This window comes from Vombatus ursinus, unplaced genomic scaffold, assembly GCF_900497805.2.
Source record: "Vombatus ursinus unplaced genomic scaffold, bare-nosed wombat genome assembly UNPS02005236.1, whole genome shotgun sequence".
Taxonomy (NCBI): Eukaryota; Metazoa; Chordata; class Mammalia; order Diprotodontia; family Vombatidae; genus Vombatus; species Vombatus ursinus.
Genome location: NW_020945014.1, coordinates 198,588 through 216,555, shown reverse-complemented (window position 1 = coordinate 216,555; position 17,968 = coordinate 198,588). Strand labels below are relative to the sequence as shown.

Below are 17,968 nucleotides of genomic sequence, written 5' to 3'. Positions count from 1 at the left end.
GACAGATGAGGAAACTGAGGCCTGGGAAAGCTAAGCAACTTGCCCAGGTCACAAGTAGACAGGATTTGAACCAAATCCTCCAGTGCCACAGTCAGAATTAGAGGAAGTTACAAAACTGAGCTGCCTGGTCCCATTAAAAATATGTGTTATGTAACTCTGAGGTACCACCTCACACCTATCAGATTGGCTAATATGAGAAAAAAGGAAAATGATAAATATTGGAGGGGATGTAGGAAAACTGGGACACTAATGCATTACTGGTGGAGTTGTGAACTGATCCAACCATTCTGGGGAACAATTTGGAACTATGCCCCAAGGGCTATAAAACTGTGCATACCCTTTGATCCAGCCATACCACTACTAGGTCTATATCTCAAAGACACAAAAAAATGGGAGGGAAGGGAAAGGGCCTATTTGTACAAAAATATTTATAGCAGCTCTTTTTGTGGTGGCAAAGAACTGGAAGTTGAGGGGATCTCCATCAATTGGGGAATGGCTGAACAAGTTGTGGTACATGATTGTGATGGAACACTGTTGTGCTATAAGAAATAACAAGCAGGATGATTTCAGAAAAACCTGAGAAGACTTACACGAACTGATGCAAAGTGTAGGAAGCAGAATCAGGAGAACGTTGTACCCAGTTAACAGCAATATTACGTGATGAAGAACTGTGAATGACTTAGCTATTCTCAGCAATACAATGATCCAAGACAATCCCAAAGGACTAATGATGAAGCTTACTATCTGCCTCCAGAGAAAGAATTGATATTGTCTGAATACAGACCGAAGCATGCTATTTTTCTCTTCCTTCCTCTTTTATCTTTCTTTCTTTCTTTCTTTCTTTCTTTCTTTCTTTCTTTCTTTCTTTCTTTCTTTCTTTCTTTCTGTCTTCCTTCCTTCCTTCCTTCCTTTCTTTTTCTTTCTCTCTTTCTTTCTTTCTTTCTTTCTTTCTTTCTTTCTTTTTGAGTCTTCTTGTATAAAATGACTAATATGGAAATGTTTTACATGATTGCACATATATAACCTCTATCTGATTGCTTACTGTCTCAGGGAAAGGGGAGGGGAGAGAAGGAGGGAGGGATAGAATTTGGAGATCAAAACTTTAAAAAATGTTCAAAATTGTTTTAACATGTAATTGAGGAAAAATAAAAGATTATATATTGGAAAAAATGTGTTATCTCATCCCAACTATGAGATGCAGCCAGGCAATTCTTTTACTCCAGTCCATCCTCTTCTCAGATGCCAAAGTGAGTCATATCAGGTCACTGCTCTCACTCAATAAACACCAGTGGTTCCTTATTACCTCTAAGATAAAATATGACAGCCTCTGTTGGGTATTTGAAACTCTTTCCAATTTGGCCACTTTCTACCTTTCCAATCTTCTTACACATCACTACTGTCCATGAATTCTGTGATCCAGTAATCCTGGTCTACTCATATTCTCGCATACATAACAGTCCATTTCCTACCTCCACACCTTTGCACTGGCTCCACCTCCTGCCTCCAAAGTACTTTTTCTTCTCTCTTTGTATCTCTGCTTCTTGAAATCTCTGGTTTTCTTCAAGATGAAGCTAGAGCATCCTTCCCAAAATTTCCTTGTGTTCATTTTGTATTTATTATACAAATACGAGGGGGTGTGTGTATTTCCCTCTCCCTAAAGAGTGGGAGCTCTCAAAGGCAGAAATAATTTCATTTTTGTGTTTGACTTCATTTCTTAGCAAAGTGTCTGGTACACGACAAGCACTTAATACTCTTAATTTTCCAGCAGGAACTGTGTTTGGTTTTGACTCTGCCAGCATCATGCCACCCTCTGGATATGCTCATCATTTGAAATCTCATCATCTTGCTTTTCAGCACCCCCCCCAGTGACCTCTCCCTTTTGATTGGAGGGCTGGAGGGCGGAGCAGTAAACCCCTCCCACAGCCTTCCTTTATAGAGGGCTCAGAACTTTCTAGAGAACTTCACTCAAGCATCTAGTCCTGGCCTGGGCGGGGTGGGGCTGGGTACCCCTTGATCCTTCCTTCCCACTTTTTCAGCTCCCTTTTATTTATCATCTCCTCTCTCCCCAGTTAGATTATAGCTCCCAGAAGGCAGAGACTGTCTTTCTTTGTTTTGTTGGTATCTGCAGAGCTTAGCACAGTGCCTGGTACATAGTAAATAATTAATGTTTGTTGACTACTGAATAAATGCTTTTTGACCAATGGCTTGCCAGATCCTGATACTGAGTATTTTTATTTTTGTTTTGTCTGAAAGCACGGGGTTTGGGGATTACTGAATCCACCATTCTCATTTTTCCACTTTTCTCATTTTCATTCTGTAGGTGTGTTTAATTTCAATATTTGTCTCTTGCATAAACCTGATCTTTGGGTTTGTTTTCTTATCCTTTCTGTCTCTAGCTCGTTTTATTAAGTTATCTATAATCCTTCGACATTCAAAGTTATAATTCTTAGACTTGTATTTATTTGTTCAGTATTTTTTTTTAAATCTCTTTCCCTTAAGTCTGAATTTTATACCTGTCATTTGTTTTGGTTAAATTATTTTAATGCTAGTATGATCCCAGTGGTTCTCCTCCTTCCCCGCTCTTGTTTGCCTCCCGGTCCCCAAGTTCTTTGATTTTGGGTAAAATGTTTTTTCCCTTGTTTTTATTTAATGATCTGTTTCCCCTGCTCTTATCTTTCCCCACTAAGTAAAGAGATCAGTTGAAAATCTTCTCTCCCCACCAACTTATTTTTAATAATACTCTTTTAATTTTATAGCATCTCTATTTGGCATTCAAAGCTCCGGGGTTCCCTGTCCCAGTCCCACTCCCACCCTGAAACATTCCAGTCTTCTCATACCATACTCTCCCCAAGGAGACTGTTCTGTGATACAAGGATAATGATGTCCTTTCTTTTCCTCACCCAAGACAACTTCATCTTCCAATTCCAGGCATTTTCAATGGCTGTGGCACTCTGCCTCTCATCTGTGTCCCCGGCTAACCCTGGGCTTCCTTGAAATCCCAGCTAAAATCCCCCCTTCTTCTACAAGAAGCCTTTTCTGAGCCCTCTGAGCTCTAACGCCTCCCCTTCCATCTGCTGATTGTCCCCAGTTGATCCTGTCTGCATCTTGTTTGTACATGGTTGTTTGCATGTTGCCTTCATAGTTACATGGGTGCTTGTTTTCTACCTCCCCCTCCCTCTCACGCCCTCCCCATCATATGCAAGGCGGGGAGAATTTAATTTTTTTCTTCACATTATCATTGCTTAGCAAAGCGTCTGGCACATGGCGAGCACTTAATGAATAACTATTTTTCATCTGAGACGATGCTTGGTTTCAACTCCAGGAACGTGATGTCTCCTCCTGGAAAAGCTCATCACATTCAGACTATGAACTCTGAGAACAGGGATGATCTTTTGGCTTTTTTTGTATCCCCAGCACTTAGCACAGTGCCTGGCACATTTGTTGTTGTTCAGTTGTGTCTGATTTTCATGACTCTCTATGGGTTTTCCTTGGCAAAGATACTGAAATGGTTTGCCATTTCCTTCTCTAGTGAATGAAGGCAAATGGAGGTTAAGTGACCTGCCCAAGGTCACACAGCTGGTGAGTATGTGAAACTGGATTTGAATTTAGGCCTTCCTGACTCCAGACCCAGTGCTCCATTCACTGAGCCATCTGGCTGCCTCCATAGCTGGCACATAGTAAGTGCTTAATAAATGTTTATTGACTGACTGACCCTTTTCTAAGATTTGTTCTCTTCTCCTAATTGTTTTTCTTCCCTTCCCAGGATAGTCTGAAATTTGCCTATCCTTTTTTATTTTTCTTTATTATTTGTTTCCCTCAAAAGGATAAAGATTCTACAGGATCAGGCTTGAGCCCCCTCCTCTGATTTCTGTTTTTTTGACTTTGTAAACACTTGCTTCATGTTCCTTCACTTTTAGAAATATCCATTTGTGAAGGGGATGATTTAGGAGAGAAGCAATGCCGTGTGGCAGAAGGGACTCTGCTCCCCAAATCCTGGAGCCCTGAGTCACTGTGGCCGGCTGCAGTGAGGGTGGCTACCTTTGGGCAGAGGACCCACGCATAAGCCTGGTACTTGCTGCTGAAGACACATGGTGGCTGGTGGGAGAGGGTCCCGAGTGAAACTCTAAGTATTAAAGCTTTCAGCTGAATCAGAAATTGAATTGAGCTATCTACAGGGGTTAACCGGAGAAGCAAAGTCGCCTAAGAGGATTCCAGGGACTTGATGACTCAGTATCTGGCCATCTTCAATATAATTCAACACATTTATTAAGAACCTGCTTTGTGAAGGTTACTGTGTTGGGCATTAGGGGAGATAGAAAACTGAGCTGAGAAACACTTCCTGCCTTCACAGAGCTTGCAATCTTATAGCTAACAATGGCTGGCGTCGTTTACAAGGGTTTTTCCTTCCAGTATGTTGTTTGATAAGAATTTCCCAGGGATGCTCCATGACTTTGAATCCTAGAATATCACATTTTGAGAGAAAAAAAAGACACATGCCCCACCCCCCAAGAAATAAGGACGAAAGGGCAATGGAAAATCTTATAATTATTGTTACTATTCATAATACCAGTGAGCATCTAGATAACATTTTCCAAACATCTCAAAGAAACATAAAGAACATAAGCCAGGGAAGGGATCCTACAACGGCTCTCAGGAGCTATGGGAAAGGCTCCCAGGGCCCCAGATAGCTCCCGTCCAGAAGATTAATGGGATGGCATGGGTGAGAATTTCTTACTGAGAGGAACGCGGCATGGCAAGGTCTCAGAGGTCACAGTTCTATCCCAACATATCCTGGTCCGATCCTGAGGGTCCCGAGGAAGCTCGCCACAAATGCCACTGCCACCGCTTGGACACTAGCACGGAGCGCTCTGTGCCCGCTCCGCAGTCTTTTATAATTGCACAAGTTCTGGGCACAGCAGGCAATGTACAGTAAGTCCTCTCTGCCTCTTCCATGGAAGTCCTCCATAAACGGGCACGTTTCTGAACAGTACTTGATCACGTTGTTCTGGTTTCCCTCTTTTTGAATGTTAAGAGGGAAAAGGAAAAAACAGAAACTCATCCTTAGAATGCCACTGTTTTCACACAGGGTGACCAATCTGCTTTGATTTGTATAAAACCTTTTCTGGGTCACTTTCTAGTATAATGTTCCTGAAAGGAGAGGCTAACAGTCTGCTCTACCTAAAACATACCCAGGCTGAGCACTCCAGACTTTAAGAACACCAGAGCCGGGAAGGACTTTCTAATAAAGAATTTTAGAACACAGAAAGTCAGAGCTAAGAAGGACCTTAGAACATGGACTGTCAGGGCTGGGAGGGACATTAGAACACAGACTGTCAGGGCTGGGAGGGACCTTAGAACATAGAATGTCAGGGCTGGGAGGGACCTTAGAACACAGAATGACAAGGCTGGGAGGGACCTTAGAACATGGACTGTCAGGACTGAGAGGGACCTTAGAACAATTTAACAGCTGAAAAGAACATTAGAACATAGAATGACAGGACTGAGAGGGACCTTAGAACATAGAATGTCAGGGCTGGGAGGGATCTTAGAACACAGACTGTCAGGGCTGGGAGGGATCTTAGAACACAGACTGTCAGGGCTGGGAGGGACCTTAGAATACTGAATATCAGCACTGAGAGGAACCTTAGTACATAGAAGACTGTCAGAGCTGGGGAGGACTTTAGATCATAGAATGATGGAGTGGCCAGGGGCCATAGAACATAGCACATAAGAGGGCTGGAGCTGGAAGTCCTCTCAGAACATAGGGTACTAGATGTAGAAGATGCTCTGTTTGGATTCCATGGATTTCAGAGTTATGATTTCATTGGCATGGGATCTCCCAGTATGGGAATTCCTTTCACTGACACAGAGCAGTAAGCCCCCGAGAACTTTTACTCTAGAGAGTTGACCTGGGGACCCAGAAGACAAATGACTTGCACACGGTCCCCAAGCTAGCAGGTGGCAGAGACAGGACTCCACTGTTAGCTCTCTATTGTCTACACTGGGCTGCATTTCCCAGAAAGGCCTTTGAATGCAGAAAGCCAGTGTCGGAGAGGACCTCAGAAATAATCCAGTCTAGTCCCTTCACTTGACCACAATGGATACTGAGGCATAGAGAAGGAAAGGGAAAAATCCAAGGTGCCACCTTGGGGCAGGGGCAGGAGTCCTGGGGTCTCCCAGATCTGTGTTTTTTCTGCTGTCTAGGCACAGCCTGAACAACAGTGTCCTAAGTGGCATCCTTCCACAGTAACGTTGTTCATGACTCGGCCCTAAATCTCCCCCGTGAACTTGGGAGCCAGTTCACCCTGTCCCCACCTCTGAGTGGTGGCGGGCAGTGAGCCAGACCAAGGAGAAATCAGTTACTGAACCTACATCTCCCACTGCAAAAGGGAAGAGAATTCAGCTTGCTGCCCACTGCACTCTCCTCTCCTCTTTTAAGATTCCAAAATGTTTCCACTTAGGACAGTGTTGTTCAGGGTAACTGCGAAGATTAAATGGGATATTTATAAATGCTAAATGCAGTACTTGGCACATGCATCTTCCTGCCTTCTCTCCCTTCTTCTCTCCTTCCCTCTTTCCCTTCCTTTCTCCTTCCCTCCCTCTCTCTTTCCCTCTTTCTTTCCCTTCAACCTTCCTTCCTTCCTTCCTTTCCTCCCTCCCTCTCTCCTTTCCTTCCTATCTTTTCTCTCCTTCCCTCCCTCCCTTCCTTTCCTCCCTCCCTATCTCTTTCCCTCCTTCCTTCCCTCCCTCTCTCTTTCCCTCTTTCTTTCCCTTCCTCCTTCCTTCCTCCCTTCCTCCCTCCCTCCTTCCTCCCCTCCCTCCCTATCTCTTTCCTTCATTTCTTCCCTTCCTCTCCCCTTTCCTCCCTCCCTCCCTTCCTTCATCCCTTCTCCCCTTTCCCTCTTTCTTGTGTCTCATTCCCTCACCACTTCCAGCTTCTCCAGTTCCTCCAGCCCCCACAATTCCATCTGTGTACCTCTTTACATTGCCCTTGAGGTAGAATTTTGGAATTAGAACTCACTTCCCTTGACCCTCTGAGCATGTTTCTTCATCTGGCCGATGAGATCAGACTCCATGATTAACCTTTTCAGTTCTGAAGCCCCATGAGATAAGGCCCCTCATCTAAGCTTTTCTCTGCACACAGTTATGTTCTTAATAAATGGTATACGAATGAATGAGGAAAGGGAACAATAAATGAAACAATATGAAGATGAATGAATGAGTGTGCCTGTGTGCCAGGCACTGTGCTGAGTGCTTCTTACAAATATGATCTTATTTGATCCTTATTGACCCTGAGAGGCAGGTGCTATTATTATGCCCATTTTACAGTTGAGGAAACTGAGGCAACTTGCCCAGAGTCATACCATGCTAGGAAGTATCTAAGGCTGGATTTGAACTCAGGTCTTCCTGACTCCAGACCCAATGCTCTATCCACTGAACCCTCAGTTGTCTGAATGAATCAATGAATGATTAAGAAAGGAAGGGAAGAACTCCGAGATATTGGTGTGAGTCTTTGCTCTGCCCACAATGAGCTGGGTGACCTTGAGCAGTTGCTAAAACTCTAGGGACTCAGTTTCCTCATTTTTACAATGAAGTTAAACTATGTCATCTCCAGGGACCCTCCTTTGCAGTCCTGACAGCCTATGATTCCAATGAAAGGACACCTAGTTCTTGCAGGTGCACCTGCCAGATACATTTTCATTCCAATCCTCACCTACATGTTGTTTTGAATACACATATACACACACATATCCCCCTTTACATTCAACTACTCTGGGCCTCAGTTTCTTTATTTGTAAAATGAAAGAGACTAAATACTTCAGATACTTACTAGCTGTGTAAGTCTGGGCAAATTACTTCACCACTGTTTGCCTCAGTTTCCTCAACTGTAAAATGGAGGTAATAATAGTACCTATCTCACAGAGTTTTTGGGAAGATCAAATGAGATAAATATTTGTGAAGTGCTTAGCTTTGCACAGTGCCTGGCACATAGTAGGTGCTATATAAATGCTTATTTCTCCACCCCCCCCCATGACTTCTATGATCCTATGCCCTTGTCATAATGGAAAGAACATTAGACTTGGTGTCTAGTTCTAAATCCCAGTTCTGAGCCTTCCTACCTGAGTGACCTTGGGAAAGTCATCATCCTCTCTCTAGACCAGTTTCTTTCGATGTCAAATGATGTTGGGCTAAATAGATGATCTCCAATATCTCTCTCTACCCTGATATTCTATGTTCTGGGATTTAAGTTCACTTCCAGACAAAGGTGTGGACCAGAGCCAGCTCCTACCAACCCATGGGAGCTGATTGTTAAAATTTCAGTGTGGCTGTTTACACCTCAGAAATTAGCAAATGCTTACAAATCAAGATTTGATTTATTATTTTGTTGATTGTCTGCACTTAAGAAAATCGTGGAGAAAATGTGAATAATGGCGATTAAACTTAAAAGTGCGTTGTACATACATTTTCCCCTCAGTGAGTCAGTTGTTAAATGTTTATAGCACATCACTGTTTCCAGGTCTAAAGCTCTGGTTTAATGTGAAGAGACTAGATTTGGATCGTAGATTTGGAGCTGGAAGGAATCTTAAAGTTCAGTGGTGTCAACTTCAAATAGAAATGGATTCCCAAGGGTCTCATATTGACCTCTTGTTCAGTCATATCTGACTCTATGTGACTCCATGGGCTTTGTCTATGGGGTTTTCATGGCAAAGATACTGGAGTGCTTTGCCATTTCCTTCTCCAGTGTGACCCCATTTTACAGACAAGGAACTGAGGCAAATAGGTTAAGTGGCTTGTCTGGGGTCACACAGCTAGTAAGCATTTGGGGCCAGATTTGAACTCCAGTCTTCCTGACTCCAGACCTGGTGCTCTATCCACTGTGCCATCTAGTTGTCCCTCATATTGACTTAGAAAACCACAAATTCACATTATCTATGTCATATTGTATTATTTTCACTATTGTATATATTTTTATTTATTTTGTTAAACCATTCTCAATTATATTTTAATGGTTCTGGCCTGATTTCAGCCTACACGTGACACATCTGATCTAATCCAACCCCGTTATTTTATAGGTGAGGAAACCAGAGTGCACAGACAATCTATGATTTCCACAAGGTCATCCAATTGATAAGTGGTAGTGTTTTATGTCACCCTTCCCTCTTCCCACTGGCCTACTTGCTCCAAGTCAAGTGGCTAGCATATGGGACCTGAACCGAGACCTTCCTGATTCCCACTCCAAAGTGCTGATCCAGAGTGTCACAAGCTACGACCATCACCACCACCACCTCCACCATAATGTGACCATTCACGAAGAGGGCTTGGGGATCTCCCCTGGAAGTGGAGAATGCCCTTGTCTGCACCTATCTGCCTGGGGAAAGCCCTGACTTTGGGCAGGGATGCCACAGGGAGGAGGGAGGGCCAGGGATGGAAGAATGGGAAAGTTGTTACCGGTCTGAGCGATGATGCAGAATTTTTCGGTAGGGGCACACGCCTGTGGTGATTGACACTGGAAGTCACCCATGCATACGTGACACTGGAGGGGTCCTGTGAAGCAAGGACAGGAAGCAAGTGAGGAACATGGTACGCAAGAAGCCTGACCCTTCCATTAGCAGCTGGAAGCGATATCCCAATTTACCCAGACCAACAACTCGGACGTCAGTCACTCCACCAAATGAACACCGAGGCTCTTGTTTCTATGGGGATTGGCAGTTCACCACGTTTCCCTCACCTCAATCTTGTGAAGCGGGCAATGGATGCCTTTTGTACAGATGAGGATAGTGAGGCTCAAATGAGTGACTGTCCATGGATGTTCAGCTAGTTTGAGTGTTGGAACAGGGAGCCACATGACAATATAATGGAAAGAGCCTAGGATCTGGGGCGGGGGGAGATGTTACAGGGCCAGGATTTGAATTCCAAATTCTTTATCGCCCTATATGACTTTGGACAAGTAAATCTCCCTTTCTGAGCCTTGTTTACCTCATTTATAAAGGTTGTGGTTGTGTGTGGTTTGTCCTTCTTTCTTGAAGAGGACCATGACATCAGGGAGATGATGACATGACTTGCAATTAACTTTGCTTTGAGTGAGGCAGGGCTGTGCAAGGTTACCAGCCTCACTTTCTCCTCTGGAGCCGCCTGGGTCCAGTGGCCAGAAATTGACCAGGACAACTGGAGATGGCCCAGCTTCATTTATAAAATAAGGAGATCAGATGAGTGATCTCTACTGTCCCAGTCAGTCAATAAGCATTTATTAAGTACTCACCATGTTCTAGGCACTGTCCTATGCTCTGAGGATAAAAAGGAAGGTAAGTGACAGTGTCTGCCCTTGAAGGTCTCCCAGTCTAGTTAGGATACAACATGCAAAGTACACATGAGCTGTATGCAGGATAAATTAGAAATAATCAACAGAGAGAAGCCACTAGAATGAAGCAGGGTTGGAAAAGGCTTCCTATAGAAGGTGGGATTTTAGCTGGAACTTAGAGAACACCAGAAGGCAGAGAGGAGGAGGGAGAGCTTTCTAGGCATATGAGGGGAAACCAGAGAAAATGCCCAGAGTGAAGAAAGGGAGTGTCTTGACCTAAATATAGTATCCAATGATCCCAGGTCTTCTGATTCTCCCTCTTGGGGCTCTTTCTTCTATGCCACCATGGCATCCCAGGTGAGGGACTGAGCTGCATTTGGCCAAAATAATGCAATTTTGTTGTTGGGGGAGGCAACAGGGGTCCCTGGAAAGAGTATTGTAATTAGAGTCAGGAGCCCTGAAATGGAATCCTACTTCTGCCACTGATTGGTTACGTGATTTAATCAAGTCAGTTCTTTACCTTGTGCCTCAGTTTCCCTCTATAAAATAAGGGGGTTGAAGCTTCTGGCAAAGGTATTTACTTAAAAGTTTCCTATCAAGCCCAGCTTTCCCTATAACTCCCTTGGGAATGGTAAAGAAAAGAACCAAGAAAGCAAAGGATCTAGAAACCCAGAGAAACATTAGGAATGCCTTTCTCCCCATCCAAGATTGCACCAGGAGATAAGGCCCAAAGTCAGTTAACTTCCCAACATTCACAATGGAACTTCTCTGGGAAACAGGCCTGAGATAGTGTATGTTCTTGGTTGGAGGATAAATCAGGGGGAAGTGACCTGGTCCCAATTTTGGCTCCCAGGCTAGGATTACAGTGGGAGGCTAAAACCCAGAAATGCCCAAGATCTCACTTTGGCTACCACTCCCAGACTGTTAAAAGGAATGAGACACAGAGATTGTTGTTTAAAACTCAACTAAATTATCCAGTATTCTTATCTACGCCTTAGTGTTCCAGACTAAGTCTGCTAGAAGGGACAGAAAAGTAACATTAACAGGCCTGCTTTAGGATAAGGATTGACAGCTAGCTAATTGTGGCTTTTTAGGGGCAGCTAGATGGCGCAGAGGATAGAGCACCGGCCCTTAAGTCAGAAGGACCTGAGTTCAAATTTGGCCTCAGAGCAAACACTTGACACTTACTAGCTGTGTGACCCTGGGCAAGTCACTTAACCCCAATTGCCTTAAAAAAGAAAAAGTTTTTTAAAAAAAAGTTAAACATTTAATTGTGGTTTCTTGCAGGCTTTTTCCTAATGTGGATTGGGCTTCAACTACTCTAGTAATTGCTAAACCCAGAGAACCTTGAAAAAACAATAAGGTGTGATATTTCCAAGACAGTCCTAATGTAGAAGCTTAAGAAATGAGTAACTAGAAAATACTACAGGTTAAGAGAATCCCAGGATAAAATCCCAGAAGAAATAAATCATTCCTCAATAATTTCAAGCAGAACCCCAGCTTAATTTTTGAAAAAAAGACAATGGTTTAGCCACAAGGACTCTGAGAGTGACTGGGAAAAATGAAGGGAGAATTGAAACAAGAGATAAATGAGGAGCTATTTCAAAACAACTAACTGGAAAGATAAGATGATAGGACAAAATTTAAAATTTGTTAGAATACTTAAAAATCGTGACAAAATTGAACACATACATACTGCATTTTGAGAAATCATAAAAGAAAACTCCATAAAACCATTTGAACCAGAGGCTGAATGAAACTAGAAGAATACAAAGGTTACCTCTGAAAGAAACCCAACATTAAACACATTTAGAAATGTAATTATTAAACTCCAGAGATTGGAGTTCAAAGAAAAAAAAGTATCGTGAATAACTAGGAAGAAAGCAACCCAATACAAAAGAATATCAGTCACATTCTATTGCAATTATAATAAGGAAAACGAAAACTTTAAATACAATATATCAAAAGGCACAAAGAATAATTCATTCTACAAAGCTGATTATAATTATTCAATGAAAAATGAGACAGCTAATAGAACAGATGATTTTAAAATATTCTTGCTAAGAAAACTGAAGGTGGGTAGAATCTTTGAAATACAAATGCATGAGATGAGAGAAACCTAGATAGAAAAAGAAATTTGAGCAACTTGAAAGGGTTAAAATGCCTTAGACAGAAAAGGCTCTGGGTGTGATTTGTTCTTACTGTTGTTCTTGTTCTGTTTCGTAGTAAGAGACAAAAGAAAATAAAGGAGCAAAGGAATAGACTAGGGAACGAAAGGTCGGAACTCATTCATTGATATTGTTGAGGCACAGCAGGCGAGTATTCAAACATGAAGATGATATTGGGAAGAATAAGCATCTCATGAATTTCCCTCTTATCTGAAGCTGGCAAAGGAAGAGAGAACACACTCTTAAATATATAAAAAGTAAAATGTAGGAAGACGAGAAGCAGAGAGGGAGTAAGCCGGGACCAAGTAGTGGAAAGATGGGGTTTTCAGAGAGACGACAGAGTCAGGGAGGGAAGAGTCACAGCAAGAGAGGCTTCAACCATGGAAGGCTAATTTTAAAGGAACGAATAAAGGGAGAATATGAGAGGGATCTGGGTACGATCTGGGTAAAGAAGGGGAGGACAGAAGAATAGAATCATTCCACTCTATTGTCTGTTATTTAATATAGTTCTAGAAATTCTAGCTATAGCGATGATGAACAAAAGAAATTAACAGGATAAGCATGGACAAAGAAGATATCATTTTTTGTAGATGACGTGATAGCTTACCTAGAGAACTCTAGAGTCAACTAAAAAAATTTGAAGTAACTGAAACAATAACTTCAGTAAAGTATAAGAATATAAGTAAATCCACAAAAACCTTTTTGCATATCGTCAACAAAAACAAGAAGAAAGGAATAGACAAAAATTTTCATTTGAGATAACTTAAGACTATGTACCAAGACATACACAGGAATTATGTGTGTGTATGTGTGTATACATATATATGCATATATACGTATAGATGTATACATATACATACCTATGAATAATATGTGAATATTCTTTATAGAATAAAAGAAGATCTAAATGATTAGAGAAGTTTGGTCTATGGCAATATAAAAAACGTATTTTTTTGGTAAATATTACTTAAATTAATTTACATATTTAGTGCCATATCAATCAAACTATCAACATTCTAGTTTAGTACAAGAAAAAAGTAATAACAAAATTCATCTGGGGGGACAAAAGTTCAAGAATCTCAGAAGAAATAATGAGAGAGAAGTGGGAAGGAAGAGAGCCTAATAGTTCAGATCTCAAATTTTACTGTAAAAGAATAATGATCAAAACTACTCTTTAGTTGTTTAACAATAGAAATGTTGGTCAATAGAACAAATTAGGAAAACAAGAAGCAACTGAACATAGATCCTAGTGTTCAACAAAACCAAGGACACCAACTGCTAGGTTAAGGAATCCCTATTCAAGAAAATATGCCTGGAAAATTGGAAAGCAAAATGGAAGAATTAGATTTAGATCAACATCTTAAACCATGTACTGCAATAATATCCGAAGAGATATAAGACCTAAGCACAAAATATCACAGAATTTTTAAAAATAGAGGAGAATGGAAGGCAAATTTCATAATTAGGGTTAGGGAAAGAACTCTTAAGTAAACAAGAAATGGAGGTGATCATAAAAATAAAACAAGCAATTTCAATTATATAAAAATTGAGAAACTTTTTTCCTGAACAAATCAATGTAATCAGAGTCACAAGAGAAGCAATGAATTGGAGTGGGGGGGGGGAACTGTAGCAAACATCTTTGATAAAAGTCTGATATCTAAGATATGTGGAAATTGATAAAAATATGTACAAACAAGAGTCATTCCTCAATTAACAAGGGGTCCAGTCAATCAAATAACAACCATGTACCAAGCACTATGCTAGGTGTTAGGAATCAAAGACAAAAATGAACGGTATTTACATAGAGTGTGTGTGTGTGTGTGTGTGTGTGTGTGTGTGTGTACGCGCACGCCCCGAAGGCACAGAAACGTAAGATAGAGTGTCATATGTGAGCAGAAAGATGAACAGTTTTGCTGGAGCATAAAGTGTTTGAAAGGAGAATGATGTGTATACTAAGACTGGAGAGGTTATTTGGGGCCCATGTTGTTAGGGATTTTAAAGGCCAATCAGGGAAGACTGTATCTGGTATTAAAAGTAATGGGAGGGACAGTTAGGTGGTGAAGTGGATAGAGGACCAGCCCTGGAATCAAGAGGACCTGAGTTCAAATTTGGCCTTAGACACATAACACTCACTAGCTGTGTGACATTGGACAAGTCACTTGACCCTATTGCCTAACCAAAAAAAAAAAATTGGGGGGGGGATTACTACTATGGAAAAAATTTAGGCATGATGCACCAGTTTGGTGGCAGCATCAGAGGAGAGAAGGGGGAATAAATGAGAGATGTTATAAGCACCTTCTAAGTGCTACATACTGTGCTAATCACGAGGGAGATAAAAAGAGACAAAAGACAGTCACTGCTCTCAAGGAGCTTACTCCCTAACGGAGGAGACAACATGCAAAAATGTATAAAAAGCAAGCTATATACAGGATAAATGAGAAATAATTCACAGAGGGAAGGCACTGGAGCATGCATTTTTCTTTTTTTTCTTCTTTTTTTTTTTTTTTGGCAATTGGGGTTGAGTGACTTGCCCTTATAACATCTCTCATTTGTTCCCCTTCTCTCCTCTGATGCTGCCACCACTCTTTTTTTTTAAGTTTTGAGTTCCAAATTCTATCCCTCCCTCCATCCCTGCCCTCTCCCTCTCCCTGGGACAGTATGTAATCTGACATAGGTTATATATGTGCTATCATGTAAAACATTTCCATGTTGGTCATTTTGTACAAGAAGACTCAAATTAAAATAAAAGAAACAAAGAAAGAAAGAGGAGGGGGAGAGAGGGGGGGGGAGAGAGAAAGAGAGAGAGAGAGAGAGAGAGAGAGAGAGAGAGAGAGAGAGAGAGAATGCTTCAGTAATGCCTGGATTATTTCAGCAGACTGCTAGCTGGTCTGCCTGGAACAAGTCTCTTCCCACTCTAGTCCATTCTCCGCTCAACTGTCAAACTGATGTTCCTAAAGTATAATCTGACCATGTCACCCACCCATGACCTCCATTCAATCAACTCCATTGAGTCTTTATTTCCTTCGGGACCAAATCCTTCACCTGGCTTTTAAAACCTTCCATCATACCCACTCCCTCTCTTTCCAGTCTTCTTATGCCTTATTTCCCTTCACATATTCTATGATTCAGTGACACTGGCCTCCTGGCTGTTCCTTGCACCAGGCACTCCATCTCCGGACTATGGGCGTTGTGACCGGCGGTCCCCCATATTTGAAACGTTCTCCCTCCTTTTCTCCACTTCCTGGCTTCCTTCAAGTATCAGTTGAAAACCCACCTTCTTAGTGCCTTCCCTCCAAGATTATTTCCAATTCTATACATATATATATGTGCGTGTGTGTGTGTATGTATATATATATATATATATCTTTTTTGTACATAGTTGTTTGCATGTCATCTCCCATGTTAGATTATAAGTTCCTTGAGGCCAGAGTGTGTCTTGATTTTCTTTGTATTCCCAGCCCTTAGCACATAGTAGGCTCTTAAAACATTCTGGTTGACTGATTGACTCTAAAGAGGAGGATATTGGACCAATTATAGGATTGATATCTGAAAGAAGACTTTCAGGCCATCTAATTCAACCCTTTATTTTTCAGAGAAGGTAACTGAGGCCCAGAAAAAGGGAGTTTGTTATGATATGGCAGAGTTCATAAGAATGTAGATTTAGAACTGGAAGGGACCTTAGAGGTCATTTCGTCCAATCCCCCTCATTTTCCAAATGAGAAACCAAGGCTCAGAGAGGTTGCATGACTTTCTTCAAGTCACACAGGTATTAAATATCAGAGCCAGGAGTCAAGATCCTATGTCTCCAAATCCAGTAATCTTTCCAATATATCCTGATGGACACCATCATCTTCCCATCCCTCCTCCAAATTTCCTATTTCTACTGGGGGCGCTACAAGCCTTCCTGTAACCCAAGCTCAGAAGCCGAAAGTCCTCCCGGGTATCTCCTCCCTTCGTCCCCGTTCCCCTTTCCCCTCCATATTCAATCAGCTCAGCAGAAATTCGGTGAGGAAAGGGGCTTCCAGCTGTAAAATACCCCAGAGCACCCAGACTTGCATCCCGTGGACCTCTCTTTGCCTTCCACGTGATGAACAGCCCAGGCCTGTACGTGCCAGTTTCAAAGCCCATCCCAGGTTGATCTGACCTAAACTTGGTGTAGTTTCAATTTTCCACCACCTCATTCGGGTAATGTTGGTATTTTTCAAAGCAGATGACGCGTTCCCATTAAACACAGGGACGAAGTCAGTGCATAAGATGGCCATCATTATGATACTCAGTAGAATCTTCATTTTCCTTGTATCTCAGCCTGTGAAGAAAGATCGGATCAGCCTGGTTCACCATGTTTTGCAGTCGCTTAGAACTGAAGTCACACATTTTTTTTTTTAGAGGAAATGGCCATTGAATGGGATCATGGAATCACAGGTTGTCAGACATCTACTATGTACCAGGTACTGTGCTAACTGCTGTACAAATATTATTTCGTCTGATCCTTACAACAACACTAGGAGGCAGGTGCTATTATTATCCCCATTTCTACAGTTGAGGAAACTGAGACAAACAGAGGTCAAATGACTTGCCAGGGGTTACACAGCAAGAAAGGGTGTGAAGCTGGATTTGAACTCGGGTCTTCCTGACTCCAGGACAAGCCTTCCGTGCCACACTAAACACTGAAGTTCACAGCACGGCCAGAGAGGATGGAAACTTCTGCCTTTGACTCTAAAGGCAAGTTCCACATAGTTCTCTCTAGCACCACTCCCAGAGCATATATACCCTTTGAGAACCACGGTACTATAGGAAAGGACAAAAGACAGAGTTATCTTTCCTGTTTTATAGATGATAAAACCGGCCTCACAGTGGCCTTGTATATAAAAATACTTTAAGAACATTTATTTAAGTTGAATCACTTTTGTTCATGCCAGGAGACAATGATTAGAACCAGAGTCTCTGACTACCCACAATGGGGGATCTTTCAAGTGCAGTAAATCCCGTCTCTCTTTGCAGAGTACTATGAGATGTCCTCAAAGATGCACTGAGGAAGGAAATGTATCCTAGTGAATGTTGAATTTGGGTTCAGAGGTCGGAGATTCAGGTTTCCTGCCTTCTACTTTAGCTTTGTGACCCTGGGCAAGTCCCTTCCCTTCTCCGGGCCTCAGTTTCCTCCTCTGTAAAATGAGGCGGCTGGACTAGAGCCCCTAACAGGATTCCCAGCTCTAACCCTCAGGGCCCCGGGGAGATCTTGGCCATCCCCTCCCCCTCCATAGACGGTCCAACCATACCTGGGCTCTGTGCTCTGCTCAGTTCCGCGGCGCCCTGGATCTCAGTGCGGCTCCCTGGGCTCCTCCTGGATGGCTCGGCTTCCTGCAGCCACAAGAGGCACTGGCCCTGGTTACCCCCTCCCTCCCAGCGCAGCGTGAGCACGTGGAGAGCTAGAGGAAGTCCGCTGGAAGGGACTTCCCGGGATAGACTCGGGGTGGGGGTGGGGCTGAGGCCGGGGGCCCCA

The 17,968-nt window shown here is 42.4% G+C and overlaps 1 protein-coding gene across 1 annotated transcript; it reads right to left on the bottom strand.

Moving 5' to 3' along the window:
- Positions 1 to 4,526: 4,526 nt before the first annotated feature.
- On the bottom strand, positions 4,527 to 17,827 carry LOC114030072 (lymphocyte antigen 6D-like). The gene is made up of 4 exons (XM_027844724.1): positions 17,745 to 17,827; positions 16,613 to 16,774; positions 9,451 to 9,546; positions 4,527 to 5,016 (listed from the first exon to the last, which is right to left on the bottom strand). The coding sequence occupies exons 2-4, from the start codon at positions 16,755 to 16,757 to the stop codon at positions 4,769 to 4,771; spliced, it is 489 nt and encodes a 162-aa protein (XP_027700525.1). The 5' UTR covers positions 16,758 to 16,774; positions 17,745 to 17,827; the 3' UTR covers positions 4,527 to 4,768.
- Positions 17,828 to 17,968: the final 141 nt, after the last annotated feature.